Here is a 15,269-nt window from a genome sequence, read left to right on the forward strand (position 1 = left end):
ATGAAGACGCCCTTACGTGCCATCTCTCAACATATGTGGACCAAAGGCCATGGTTAATATAACCATATCATGTCCTCCAATAGTCATTCATACCATATAGCTCCAATATGTCCTAAAACCAAGGTTCATTTACCCGGGCGGCTTTGATATCTTCCTAGCATGCTTTATATACTCCAATGTGTCACAGTTCTGCAAAAAAAAATACATCGACGTCAGACAATACAATTTGTATAAAACAAATGTTTAAAAGAGTACTTTTACATTTATGTTACCTCTCCTTCTCACACATGTCTAGCTCTATGATGCGCATAAAGTGGAAGCAATAACATGTCATCTAGACCTCTAGGAAAACCACCCGGTGCGGTAGCCTCAAGTATGACTGCAGGATTTGGGTCATGCACATGTACAACAACATCAAGAGAATGAAAGGGAATAACGAGTGCTTTTGTTATGAGCCGGAGATACGCGGCCATAGGAAGATGATCCCTTAGCAGTCCGAGATGATTCTCCAGCAACTCGCAATGATTTTCCTTTCTCCCTACGTACTGAAGCATGTTGAGATAGCCTAACATGTTTGTACTACCTTAATTATCCGTCAACCATTTTTCTATAATCATACAAGACAAGACATATCATTAGCAAACACAATCATAATGATAGAAAAGAATAACATGGTTCTGAGATTGAGTTAGTAACATTGTGGTGGGTTTGGATTTCAAACTTCAGACGGTGTGAAATAGATATTTTTTATTTTATTTTTTACTTGGGTGGGTGAATAACTGAATATTGCATGAGGTGCAATGATGGATTCTTAAAATATTTTTTTAATTAAATTTACAAGAAAAAGGTGTCATATGTTTAAAAAAAAAGTTCTGGTATATTACAAATTACTTTAGATCTTGCTTGTGTATCTATTTTCAATTTTGGAAGAGGCAAAAGTAATTATAAAAATGTAAAATTTATTTTGACATGTGTAATTTTTTGAAAATAGAATTGATTTTATTTGAAAATACGATCTATAGTTTCTGAATCTAAACGTGATATTAACGTTAAAATTTATAACCCAACTCACTTTCCATGAAAATTACCAATGATAAATCACTTTAACTTTAACACTTGTTATTGAAAATTATTGAACCCACCCTGGATTCTACTTGATTGCTATTCTATTTCAGGCAATGCCACAACTATATACGAAGTGGAAATAAATGGAAGACATCAATTTAAAAGTGAAATGTTCATGCTTGACAGAGCAATGCCTTCGGGTTTTTTTTCTTAGTGAAGTAGTTCTGCTGTCAGCTTCATGCATATATCAAAATCACAGACAAATAATCGTGCTCCTATTGAATGATCGTTGACAATTTGTCAAAATGATATCTCATGCCACTAGTGATAATGCCAAACAATATGAAAAATTGATTAGGAGACAAAATATGTCCATTTGATATTAGTCAATAATACAGACCTATCACAGACAAATATCTTCATCTTCTTCTTCCCAACTTTTGATCTCTAAAGTTTAAAATATCTCTTATCTTGCTCCTATTCCAACCGAATCCAAAGAAAGCAAGTTAGAATTGAAAAGCAAGAGTGAAAAAACTCAAATAGTAGAGTTTGTATCTCCATCATTGTATTACTTGAGCATGGATGGCATGGAAATGACAATGGCGCCGGGGCTGTCAGTTGTTGCAAATAGTCTATCCAAAATCCTGATACAAGAGTACACACTATTGGGCAGCGGGACAATTAGGCGCTTAGAATGGATTGAAAGAGAGCTGAGGTCAATGCATGGATTGTTGGAACGGGTTGGGCAGCGCAGGTACGGCGAACAGGAACAAGAGTTGAATGAGTGGGAAGAGAAATTGAATGAAATTGCCCGTGATGCAGAGGACGTGATAGAAACTTTTGTGATAAAATCAGTCAAGCGGAGGAGGTGGGGGTTTCTGTATTGGATAGACAAACACAAGGTTGGGAAAGAACTGGAGAAGATCCGCAAAAGGATGAGAGACATCTCTCAGTCTGGAATGAACTTAAATACAAATATTGTCAGTGTCTCTATTGAAACAACTCCAGGAGGAGGAGAAGCATCATCATCGACGACCACCACAGTAGTAGTAGCTATGGAGAAACTGGATCACATTCTCAATCAAACTATTATAGTTACTGATGAAGAGATGATGGAGATGGTGGAGCGAGTAAAAGATGAATTTGTCTACCTGCAAAATAATATAGTGTCGTCTAATTTGTATTGGTCAAGAAGTGAAAGAGGAAATATGTGGTTGGAAGAGGTGAAGGAACTGTGCAATTATACTGAAAGTGTTGCGGGTAATTTCATCCTTGTCAAGGAAAGACGGGCTAAAATGGGTAGGCTTAAGAAGGTCCTTTATCTATTAGCCGATTATGCTTCTGAAAATGAATTTAAGACGCAGCTGAAGTCTATCAGGACTCGAATAGGAGATGCAATGCACAGAAGTTTGACGTATGAAGTTGGAGGACAATTAGACATGGGAGTGGGATTAAAAAGAACAACTCCCGTACCAGACTTGTCACAAGAAAGCTTGATAATTCTCTTCATCTTGTTCCTTATTGTTAATATTCTTCTCCACTTCAGCCCAGGGTCCTTCCTGTTAGTAATCTTTCTTGTTTTCATAATGGTCGATGAAAGAGGAAAAACATCAAAACGTAAGTCCATGTCCAGTCTGAAGAAGAAGAAGAAATGGAAGAGAAGGGAAAAAAGAAGGCGGATTTTGCGTTTTTTGTTTTCTACTGTAATTTATTTTCCGATTTTCTACCTGTTTCAGTTTCACCATGTTCTGGCAATCTGCCTTTTCATCTTGAGTTATTCACTTATTGAAGTTATTATGTGGAGTTTGAAGAAGAAGAAGATATGTAGGGGAAAAGAAATAATAAGACGGTTTCCACGCTTCTTGTTTTCCACTGTAATTTATTTACCCGTTTTTCTTCTGTTTCAGTCTCGACCTATTCTGGCATCGATCCTTTTCTTCCTGGGTTATTATCTTATTGAAGTTAGTGTGTGGAGTCTGAAGAAGCTGAAGAAAGGGAAGGGAGGGGAAATAATAACAAGGTTTACGCGCTTCTTGATTTTCGATGTTATTTATACACCGATTTTCCTCCTGGGTAGCCGTTACCCTGTCCTAACAGCGCTCCTTTTAATCTTGGGTTATTCACTTATTGAAGTTATTGCATGGAGTGTGAATCTGCAGACATCTATAGACAGGAATTTGAAGGTTACACAAAAATTGTTTTCCACTATAATTTATTTTCCCATTTCCCGCCTGTCTGTGCATCACCCTGTCCTGGCAACGTTCTTTTTAATGTTGAGTTATTTACTTATTGAAGTTATTGCGTGGAGTAGGAGTTTACGGAGGTCTATGGACAAGAATTTGAAGTGCGCGGAAAGATATTTAGCTCTAATGCGTGCGTTTTTAAGTGATATGACTGAGAGTGCAGAAGGCCTAAATAAAATGCAGAGTGTGTGGCTGGGTCAACTGAGTGTCGTGTCTCAAAATGGTCAATCTCTTATTGATGCTTATCAAAAAGGTAAGGGTGGTTGTTTGAGCAGAATTAAGTTTTCCAAGGATATCAACTGCTTGTTGAAAGAGATTCTTGATATATCAGATAGGAAGTCCATTTATGGCATTGCAAATATTCAAAGAACCCAACAAGAGCTTCTACCTTTATTAACCCCAATTAGCAGCATTCAAGAAAGAGAAATTGAGAATGAAATCATTGCTGAACATGATGAAAGTTCCGACGGTACACCAGCAGAAGCTGCCTCCTCCACGTATCAGCCTGTCATGGGGCTCAAAAAGAAGGTCCAATTAATCAGAGGGGAAAAGGAATTGATGGACGCATTGCTTCTGGATGCAAATGAAATGGGAGAACTAGATGGAAGATCCAGAATCTGGGTGGAGCAAATGAGAGTTATTTCCCTTGAAGCTCTATCTGTCCTTAACAAATATGACCGCACATTGAATCATAAGCCAATTCTCATCTACATTCTTAAGTACTGGACCCGACGTCTTGTTAATAAGAAGATAGATGGTATCAGAAACAAAATTGAAGATGCTTCTAGGAGAAGAAAAGCATATGGTTTAGTGCAAATTCAAAGCCGAGTCGTACCCAAGGTTAAAATATTACGTGCAAGGATGCAATCGTCTCTCGCTGCCAAGGAATCTAGTGTGGTTGGATTTGATGATGACGTGGAAGTTCTGATGGCTGAGTTACTGTCTGAAGAGAAATGTCGATGCATAACTTGGATTGTTGGAATCGGAGGCACAGGTAAGACAACACTAGCCAAGTTGATATTTGAAGACAACACTGTTGTAGATCATTTTCAGCGTCGCGTATGGATGTCACTGCCTTCAAATTGTACGGCAGACCAGTTTGTTGCAGAAATTGGCAAGGAAGCCGCCGAGAAAACTAGCGTAGAAGAAGAAAACATGTCCACTGATTATTTACTCACAGCCTTGGCACGTACAAAGTACCTCATAGTTGTTGACTGCATAAAAGAAACATCCAAAGTATACTTGGATACCTTGAACAGGGCCATACCCGATATGTCAACAGGAAGCAGAGTTCTTTTTACCACTCGCAATGCAAATGTAGCCCAACATGCAGCAGGTACAATATTTGTTCATCCACTACAGTTATTAGATGACGAAACTAGTTGGCTGTTGTTCACAAGACGTTTGAAGGTTGACATTTCCCTAGAGTCACAAACAGAACTTATCAAGATTGGAAAACAAATTATGATGAAATGCGGGGGGCTGCCATCACAAATATTGAAAATGAGTGATTTGCTTTCACATAAGGATGTTACACGTGAGGAATGGCTAAGCGTGCTCGGAGGGCAGCAGCTCAATGAAAATCAAATACAAACTTGGTCTGAAACGCTTGACACAATTAATACAAACTTACCTTATTATCTGAGAAGATGTCTATTTTACTTTGTGCTATTCCCTGCTGAATTTGGGATCCCTGTCAGAAGGTTGGTTGTTTTGTGGGTTGCCGAGAGTCTGATTCATCAAGCAGAAGATGACGAAGTGCCTCCGGAGCTCGTTGCAGAAAGGTACTTGACAGAGTTGATAGATCGGAACATGGTCCAAGTAGCCAAGAGAAAGCGCAATGGAAAGGTGAAAACATGTCGTCTCCCTAGTGCTTTGCGGCAACTCTGGTTGTCAAAGGCTAACGAGTCCAGATTTCTACAAGGTCGACGATCTGCCGCGGATTCGAGTGCAGACCCAAAAAAGTTCATTATTCGCCGGGTTGCAGATCATCTTGATAAAGATGATATCTGGAACGATCACATTCATGGTGACAGTACTGATTCAACATCCTTTCAAAGCTATTACAAGGACGTTCTCTCCTTTCATTCCTTTGATACTCAAGAGGGGAGTAAACCTGGAAAACAAGTGGGTAACTTTCTCAAGGGATGTATTTCAAGTGATTGCTTCTTACTCCTTCTGGTGCTTGATCTTGAACGCGTTTACAAACCCAACTTGCCTAAGCGCATATCAAGACTTACCCGGCTAAGGTATCTTGGCTTGAGATGGACCTACTTAGAGTCCCTTCCATCATCTATAAGCAAGTTGTTGAAGCTGCAGACACTTGATCTCAAACATACTTACATACATACTCTACCTACCTCAATCTGGAAGATGGAACTGAGACACTTGTTCTTGAGTGAGACTTACCGCACCAGATTTCCACCTCAACCAAAAGGTAATTCTCTATCTGACCTCCAAACATTGTGGGGACTGTTTGTGGATGAGGAGACTCCGGTGAAGGGTGGCTTGGACAAATTGGTCAATATCACAAAGTTGGGATTAGCATGCCAATCAATGTCACTAAACCAAGAGCCGATGATAGCTCAACTTGAGACGGTATCTGACTGGATTACAAAATTAGAATATCTTCAATCGTTGAGACTGAAATCTAGAGATGAAAAAGGTCGACCTTGGAATTTACAATTGAAGTCCTTCGAAAATAACGTATATCTCACCGACATGTATTTGCTGGGAAGCTTGAGCAGTGCATCTATTCTATCCCAATTTCCACTGAGTCTCATTGAACTTACCCTATCACATTCAAAACTGCAGGAGGATCCGATGATAATTTTGAAAGATTTTCCAAATCTTCAGACATTGTCTTTACTAGCAGATTCATACACGGGGACAACTATGGTATGCAAATCTCATAGCTTTCCTCAGCTTCATGTATTAAATATTTGGAAGCTGGAGCAATTAGAGGAATGGAAGATAGAGGCAGAAGCACTCCCTTGTCTCAGACAACTAGAAATCAGATCCTGTTGCCATCTGAAAATGCTTCCTGATGAACTAAAGCATATCAGCACTCTGCGTGAGTTAAAGTTAACAAACATGCCAAGAGAAATCAATATTGAGACGTGTAACTTTCCACCCAATTGTCAAGTTGTCCAAACTCATTTTCAGTAGAATATATCTCCCCCACTGCACAGCACGGTGAGTACTCAGTTGCCTCGTCTTTGGACGTTTGCTTTCTTATTTTCAATAGACCCCTAGTAGTTTTATTTGGAAAAATACTTTTGGCAGTGAGCATTTGGAATTTATCTACTGTGGGTTGTTCTGAAGGAAGGATTGCATATCAACAAACTTTGTCAACTTAGTTGCTTACCGTGCAAATGGAACTACTACTCGCATGTCGTTGTTGAAGAATAAAGGATGGTGAACTGATAGCGAGTTTTATTTTTTATTTGAAGCATGTGTATGTTTTATATGTATGAAGTTTAAGTTTGTTTGTAGAATTGTTTTCTATGTATGGTTTGTATTTTGGCAGTGTTGTGTGGACCTAATGTTGTGAAAATACTTATAAAATAAAGGGTTAAATATGTTTTTAGTCACTATAAATTTGTCAACATTCAATTGTAGTTCCTCTAAAATTGTAGTTCCACCCACCAGAGAGAGAAGCCCTAGAACAACCTCATCGCCAACTACGTTGAAATAGCGACTTTGTCATGGTGGTCCCGGAACAAAGCTTCTTTCATGTGGTCCCAAGAATAACTAACAACTTTGTCGTTGCCTTTGGTCCAAGAAAAGAAAGAATGATATTGAATACATATATATACTGTATTTAGTGTATGCATACATATTCAATAAAAAAAACTAGAATGTTGTTGCCATTGAACATTTGAGAGCCAGTAGCAAACTAGGAATGCAATTAAACATATTCATAATCCATTTCACAGTAAGGGAAATAAGGTAGAGTAACATTACATCATGACTCACAAAATGGAAGGCACACTCCTATATGCTGTGACAATGAAGAAAAGACACATGAAACTACTCACTCAGCAAACCTATTATGAGAGCTTCAATTTGACCCTTACATGACCTTTAGAGATCTGAAATTGTTCTGTTATGCCTAAATGGGCCATCAAAAGCCAGACATGGGTAAGAAACTCACCACCCTGGCTTAGTTGCTTAGCATGATTAAGTCCTCTGCATTGGCTTGCTGCATGACACAACATCTCCACCCATACATTACTTATCATTTCCCATTTACTTTCTTTCGACCAATTCTCCTCCGTTTCTAGAGACTGCAGTGATTTGGCAAGCCTACATGCATCAAACAGCACAGACTTGCTTCTATCGCCTTTAACCTCGGATGGTGAAATAGTTGTATCCACTCGAAGTATCATCTTGCAAACTTCGCTTCTTTTTTTCATGTATTTTCTCTCTTTCAAAAGTTCATCCACCTCTGCACAAGTGTCTTCAAATCTGATCTGTCCTATTCCGTTTGGCAGCAAAAAAGGACATATAACAAGAAGATATAACATATAATTCGACACCAATTGGCTTTTTTCACAACTTTGGAGAGCAACACCATTTAAGTTTTGAGACTCGTTATCATCTAAATAACAAAGATCTGTAGCAATATGCCAAAGCAAAATGCTCTGATCAAACTCAACCTCCTTAATGCTATGGTTAATGTCACGAATATTTTGACAGTTCCATTTGCTAAGAACTCGATCACCCTTGTGAGCACATAATTTCTTACATGCTTCAGTGTCTGTTGCTTCCTCAGATTTATCCTTAAGCTGGTCAAAAATGAGTTCTTTCAATCCATCAGAGACTTGTTTTGTTTTTTGGTAGTAAGACTTTTCAAAATACTTATAGAATCGAAAGAGTTTCTGCAATTTGATACAGTTGACATGCTCATCTTTCAAGCAGAAACTTATGAGGTTGAATTGTGACATTTGATTAGACCACCTGATAGTGTGTGAGAGTCTGAAACAAAATTGACAAAACGAGATGAACTTGTAGAGAAGATCCACTCTCCAATTCTTATGCTGGCTCAGCCAATTCATTACCCAACTTGAAGAAAGTAAAACAATGATCGCATATATCTCGAGAAGAATAGCCCCGATAAAAAGCACAAAAGTGATAATCAGGTCATAATTCCAGTGTTTCTGTCCTTTATTGTCGAGTTTAAAATATTCTTTTTTTATAGATACAAGAAAAGAAAAGGCGACGAATGCAAAGAGTGTGCAGAAAAAGCTCACGGATTTGAGGAAGATCCCACGGTAGTAGTATGTTATCCCTGCCTTTGTATACAGCATATCATATATTAATCCCAGCTCAACCTCAACTGCTTTAAAAGCATTTTCCCAATTAGATTCGGAAAAGAAAGATTTGCTGCTTTTGTGGTCATGAAAACTTAAGATGAGATCCGCAAATAGGCACTCGGGAATGTTGTAGAATCTGAACCCATCACTTAAAGCTTGACCATCAGGAATATTTGGATTTGATATATTGGTTTCCGCTGGAGGATTAAGATCGGATGCGGAGGGATTAGTTTCATTAATTTCATCAAAAGTAACATGATATCCTTCATCCTTTTTAGCAGCATATTCGTCCATGAATTTAGCATAATTTGGTCCCGGGTCTGGAGGAGGGAGAATAGATTCTCTGAACCTGTCGCTGCTTCCGGACCACAAAGACCAAGTCCTCTCGCCATATTTGATTATTCCTGCCACGAGAATAGGAACGGATACATACTTAAGGGGATTGGTGTTCCATGAGCGGTAAACAACATAAACTGCAACAGCTAGCTGGTAGAGTAACTCAAGCATACGGCGTGGCCACAGCTCGTTGTCTTCAAGGGAGTATGCAGTGATTGTATCAGGACCGCCAAGATGCACAAGAAGAAATGGAGCCCAGATGGCCATAATTACCGAGTTGGAGTCTGCCTTACGATCTTTATTGTTTTTGGAAAGAATTCCTAGAGCAACGGTAGCAACCCAATCAGCTGATAGATAGGTGAACCATATCAAGAGTTTTAGTCTTTTATCAACTATATACTTCCTTCTGTTACCCCAAAACACGAGTACCGTTTGCAAGAAAAGACTAACAATAATCAGAAGCCGAAGTTCCAACACATTCCAGACTTTTACCAGGTGCGGATATTGTTCCGATATTTTTTCTCTTTCTCTTGAATATATGAAACTGGCAACAACTGAAAAGTAAAATATCCATGTCAATGGTGTAGGAAGGGCAGTTATTGAATTGAATAAATAAATACTGAAATGAAACAAACATCTATCTTACCAGCCAGTAACATTGCTGCTTTTGTGTTTCTACTTGATTGCTTTTCTGTTTCTAGCAATGCCAAAACAAGCCCGCAGCTATATATATGATAAGGAAATAATTGAAATCAATGTGTATTGTCTGCAAATTTATTTACAAAAATATGGAGCAGAAGAACATTATCAACAATGTTTAGAAATGCCAAGTTTGGAAATGGGGTGAACTAGTTTTACACAACATGTTTTTGTGAATGTTTGTCTTTAGCATTTTCATATCTTTGGGTTATTCTTTAATGTTAGTATATTTTTCTTAACTTCAATATGGTATTTTAAATTCATCATTCAAAAAAAAAAAAAATTCATCATTCTTTGTATAAAATATAAAATAAGAGTCTTTAATATGTATGATTTTTTTTATCTGGTATAATTTCTTTATTTCTCTTTTGATTAATTAGTATTTTGATCGTAATTAATATTTTAATATTAAAATTAATAATTTTAATAATTAATTATTTTCATTTTAATGAAAGATTGTTTGATTAATTATTTAATTAATTAAATATAAATTGACATAATTAATTATTAATTAATTATATTATGGTCATTTGTTATCGAACACTAATTATAAATAAATTGTTTGATTGAATTTTGTGTTTAAATAAATCGTGATGAATTGAATCATTCCGTTAAGACTAATGAGAGATTTATGCAATCAACTCTTTAATTATTTAATAAGGTGTAAACTTTAGTTTGTAGCTGTTGATATTCGTGGATAAAATCCATCATTGACACGAATTTGATGATTTAAGAAATTATTAAGTTGAATCATTCAATTCAATTCAGCCGATGAGAGATTTCTTCATTTAATTATTGTCTTATTAAATAATTAATACAATATAAAAAAACTTAGATGTGATGATTTAAAAAATTATTAAGTAGAATCATTTCATTAAACTAACGAGAGATTTCTTCGTTTAACTATTAAATAATTAATACAATCTAAAAAACTTAAACACCGATGATTTAAGAAATTATTAAGTTGAATCATTCGATTAAGTCAATGAGAAATTTCTTATTTAACTATTTAAGTGTTCCCTTATTAAATAATTATTCCTTTTTGTCCAAATTTATTTTTTAGATTTATCCAATAATTAATATATTTGTTCTATATAACAAATATATTTATCATTCCATAAATCTAAAAAAGAGAATTTTCTCTCCTACTTTACAAAACTTAGAGGACAATGGGGATAATTAACTCTCTTATCTTATTCTCTCAATTGTCTCTAGAACTCTAAAAGGTAAGTCCCTTTTTTTTTTATTATATTTTTAATATAATAATATGCTATAATTTGTATCTATCAAATACATTTAAATTCATCAGCTCGTTTTTTAGACCAAATTGTTTAATCGAATTAGATACATAAACTATTGTATTTCTTGTCTTGTATGTTCTTTTAGAAAATTAATTTTTTATCGTATGATAAAGAAAATTATTTTTATTGAAGGTCTTTGTTCTGAGTCCTACACATTATTTTTTTTAATATGATTAAACCTTTTAATTTCATAACAAGGATTGATATCATTTTACCCCTGCCATATAAACGATTTTTATTTTACACCTTATAAAAAAATTCGTAAAATCAACTTTACTACTTGAAGATTCTATCGTTTTAAATTTGTAAAATTTTTGTTTTTAAAATCAACCTTGTCATTTAAAGATTCAATCATTTTAAATCCTGTAAATATTTATTTTTTGTAAAATCAAAAGGTTTAAAATGAGAGAACATTCAAGTAACGAGATTGATTTAAAAAAAAAAAATCAGAATTTAAAATAAAATAATCTTCAAATGTCAAGATTGTTTTTATTAAAAAAAAATTACAGAAAGATAAATAAAAAATTGCCTATATTATAGAGTAAAATGATATTCACCCTCGTAACCATTATATTAATATTCAAACACAAGAAAAAATGAAACTAAATACAAATAACCTACGATCGTATAAAAAGAAACAATAATAGATTAAATGAGGTTGTTTCAAATTTAGAATCAATAAACATAATCTTATTTGCACAACTAGATCAACTAGATTTTAGCCATTGGTATTGACTATTGAGTTCAATTTTATTAAGACGTTGGAAGTCATGAGATGAGACTGACATGATATAAAACATTAATAATGTTGTCTTTGTTTTTATTTTTTCTTATGTAGTGCGAAAGATTAAAGTTGGAAGTCACGCGATTCACATGTTATAAAACATAATAATGTTGTATTACCAATCAGCCAAAAATCCAACCAACCAGCCTTTCTTTCTGGCATGTCCTTAGTGTGGGTGGAAGTAATGCTCCTACACCTTTTGTCAAATTACACCTTTTTGTCAAATCATCTTCGTTGGTGAAAATTATTAAATACTTCACTCGTCTTACAACGAGTGATTCAGTATATTATTTCACACAGATTAAGAAAAGTGTATAAAAGTAGGAAAGAGAATGTAGTTTTTACTATACTATCTTTATCATGTACTGAAAATGATGAAATTTTTATTAAATTGCAGGTAGAATTGAAAAAAAATATATTGAAAATTGAAATTGATCATTCATTTTGAGACATCATTTTATTCCAAATGAATCATTCATTGTAGGACGGATGGAGTAAAAGGGAAAATGCTCTTTTTATCTTTATAGGAGCATAATGTACACCTTTGAAAATTTAATTTTGTCCTTGGTATGTTAGAAGATCCCCCAAAACTACACAAACAAAACAAAGTATTGTAAGTGAGACATTTTTATTTTGTTCAAAAAATTTGTATAGAAATGTATCTTCAGAAAAAAATCTGAAGATATACAACCATAAAACAAAAGTTCAATTATTCTCTTCAAAGTATCAACTTCCATGTTTCGAGCCACAATTGGATAAACATGTATATAGGTCAAGCAAAAGTAAAAGCATTTAATCCACACATCTTTTTAGAAAACCAAAACATAAAAACAAAACATATCCTTATATCAAATAAATTATTAATAGTCAATATAATTTGTGAGGACCACCTAATGCAAAAATGAAAAATAAATGTCGTGTCACATCTTCTAATAAAGCTTATCAGGTGGATCGTTATCAGTTGCAACTATTGGAATTAACCCAAATCTATGGAGAATTCTGAATCAATTTTGATGAACAAAATTCAATCAACCAATCAAATTTCCTCTTGTTCTTCACTCAAGTGAATCAACCAATCTTAGTTGCAAGATGATTTTGCTGCACAATGATAATGGGAGAAGAAAAGAAAAGATCAATTGGGAAGAAAGAGAAAATAGGGGAAGAAGAAAATATTTTTTGTAGAGCTTCTCTCTGCTTCTCAACTGAAAATTTTATTGGATTATGCAACTGCAATTATATTTCAACAATAGTATAACTCACTGTTTATAGATTTTGAGTTTGCTTGTCCCCTAAGCAAAGCCAAAAATACTGAATTCTGCTACAAAATTAGGCCTAAGTCGAAATTCCTATCGAGGCTAACTCATTCGACATTTCGATAACTACACAACTTTGACATGACCTTGTTTCTGTCGAGCAACATGCTTTGACACAAGGGATCACAATCTCAACACACCACCTAATTTATTGTGTCTAAACTATCTATATTCATCATAGATATTAATTTCTTGAATACTTTGACCTGCACTCCTTTCGTCATGATGTCTGCAATCTGATTCTTAGTTCTACAATTCCAGCTTCTCGTTTGCTACCTGCTCTCAAAGATAATGGAACCTCATCTCGATGTGCTTGTTTCGTCCATGTGCTATCGGATTCTTCGTCAGATTGATAGATGACATGATGTCGATCTTTATGGTAATTTCTCCATGATTCTTTGTTGTAATCTTTTCGACCAGATTAACCATCCATGTTGCTTGACATGCACAAAGAGAAGAAATTATGTACTCTGCTTCATACGATGATAGTGCTTCTACTTGTTCTTTTCTAGAAATCCAAGCAACTGGTGCATCATCTAGCATAAACACATAACTAGATGTGGATTTTCTAATCTCAGCATCACTACACAAACTTAAGTCAGTGTAATCCACTAGCTTGTATTCTTTTCCTTCATCAGTTGCAGGAAACAAAATACCGTATTCGAGAGTTCCTTTGAGATGCCTTAGTATCCTCTTTGTCGTTGCTAGATGTGATACCTTTGGCTTATGCATGAATCTACTTGCCATACCCATATTGTTTGCTAAGTCAGGCCTTGTGTGACACAGGTACCTTAATAACCCAATAAGTCTTATATATTGTGTTAGGTCAACATCATCTTTATCTGAGTCTTTTGACAGTTGAAATCTTGGTTTAGTAGGTATCAAATTCGAGTGGCATTCTTCCATCTCAAATCTCTTGAGTATTTCACTTGCATATCTTCTTTGATGCATCATCAATCCTTTACTGCTCTTGTAGAATTCGACATCAAGGAAGTATGAAATGTCGCCTAGATCAGACATTTCGAATTCCTTGCTAAGATCACCTTTGAAGTCTTCGATCTCTTTCTTGCAACTACCTGTTATCAACAATTCATCAACATAGAGACATAGTACAAGCAATTCACTCTTGCTTATTATTCTTACATATACTCCATGCTCAGTTGTGCACTTCACAAATTCATTTTCCCTTAGGAAACTGTGTAACTTTTTATTCCAAGCTCTTGGAGCTTGTTTGAGTCCATACAGGGCTTTATGCAGCATGTACACCTTTCTTTCTTCACCTCGTTTCACAAACCCAACTGGTTGTGCAACATAAACTTCTTCGTCTAAGGGGACATTTAGGAATTCACATTTCACATCCATCTGACATGTGTGTCAACTGTTCATGTTTGCTAAACCAGAAACCAATCTGATTGTTTCGATCCTAGCTAGTAACATGTGCAAAAACTTCATCAAAATTGATTCCTTCTTTCTGAAGAAATCCTTTCTTGCGTTGAGGTAATTCTCCTTTGGGAGTCAAATTCACTTTGTATACCCACTTCACATTGATTTCCTTCTTTCCTTGAGGTAATTCGATAAGTGACCAAGTGTTGTTGACTTCAATGGACTTCAGTTCCTCATTCATAGCTTTCATCCACTTTGAATCTTTCAATGCCTCAGCTGCATTGACTAGTTTGACATCTGCATAGAAAGCATAGTGTACCATATCAACGTTATCATCAACTGCATCATCTGATGTAATCACATGCTCTTGCAACCTTGCATGCATGTATCTTGTTCTCTGAGGTCTGCTTGGGCCTGCTTGACCTCTAACTTCTTCTTGTCAAACTTCTCTTTTGACTTCACTAGCTAGTTTTTCACATAAGATTCTCACTAAATCCTTCTTGACATTATCAGTCCAATTTGACTCTTTAAGCTCATCTATGACCACCTTCCTGCTGATCACAACTTGCTTGTTCAATTGGTCGAACAACTTGTATCCTCCTGCCGAATGATATCCTATTAGGATCATTTGACTCGACTTATCATCAAGTTTTCTTCTCAACTGATCAAGCACAAGTCTATGTGTTATAGATCCAAATATCTTCAAATAACTTAAGCTAGGCTTAACACCAGGCCAACATTCCTCTGGCGTGATTCCTTCTAGCTTCATCATCGGACATCTGTTTAGGATTTATGTTGTAGTCCCATATAGATTCACCCCATAATTA

General features: G+C 35.5%; 3 protein-coding genes across 3 annotated transcripts; 1 reads left to right on the top strand and 2 right to left on the bottom strand.

Moving 5' to 3' along the window:
• Positions 1 to 1,419: 1,419 nt before the first annotated feature.
• On the top strand, positions 1,420 to 6,899 carry LOC131643834 (probable disease resistance RPP8-like protein 4). Its single transcript, XM_058914165.1, has 2 exons — positions 1,420 to 6,503; positions 6,594 to 6,899. Exon 1 carries the CDS (start codon positions 1,644 to 1,646, stop codon positions 6,474 to 6,476), a length of 4,833 nt encoding a protein of 1,610 aa, XP_058770148.1. The 5' UTR covers positions 1,420 to 1,643; the 3' UTR covers positions 6,477 to 6,503; positions 6,594 to 6,899.
• A 313-nt stretch (positions 6,900 to 7,212) lies between these two features.
• On the bottom strand, positions 7,213 to 9,844 carry LOC131643837 (uncharacterized). The gene is made up of 2 exons (XM_058914166.1): positions 9,609 to 9,844; positions 7,213 to 9,516 (listed from the first exon to the last, which is right to left on the bottom strand). Exons 1-2 carry the CDS (start codon positions 9,619 to 9,621, stop codon positions 7,361 to 7,363), a joined length of 2,169 nt encoding a protein of 722 aa, XP_058770149.1. The 5' UTR covers positions 9,622 to 9,844; the 3' UTR covers positions 7,213 to 7,360.
• A 3,497-nt stretch (positions 9,845 to 13,341) lies between these two features.
• LOC131651428 (secreted RxLR effector protein 161-like) lies at positions 13,342 to 13,812 on the bottom strand. The gene has a single exon (XM_058921096.1). The coding sequence runs from the start codon at positions 13,810 to 13,812 to the stop codon at positions 13,342 to 13,344; it is 471 nt and encodes a 156-aa protein (XP_058777079.1).
• Positions 13,813 to 15,269: the final 1,457 nt, after the last annotated feature.

The sequence above is a fragment of the Vicia villosa genome, linkage group LG1 (genome assembly GCF_029867415.1).
Source record: "Vicia villosa cultivar HV-30 ecotype Madison, WI linkage group LG1, Vvil1.0, whole genome shotgun sequence".
NCBI lineage: Eukaryota > Viridiplantae > Streptophyta > Magnoliopsida > Fabales > Fabaceae > Vicia > Vicia villosa.

Excerpts from the sequence above, each read along its gene's own strand:
- LOC131651428 (XM_058921096.1), bottom strand. The coding sequence starts at position 13,812 with ATGGGTATGGCAAGTAGATTCATGCATAAGCCAAAGGTATCACATCTA.
- LOC131643834 (XM_058914165.1), top strand. The coding sequence starts at position 1,644 with ATGGATGGCATGGAAATGACAATGGCGCCGGGGCTGTCAGTTGTTGCA.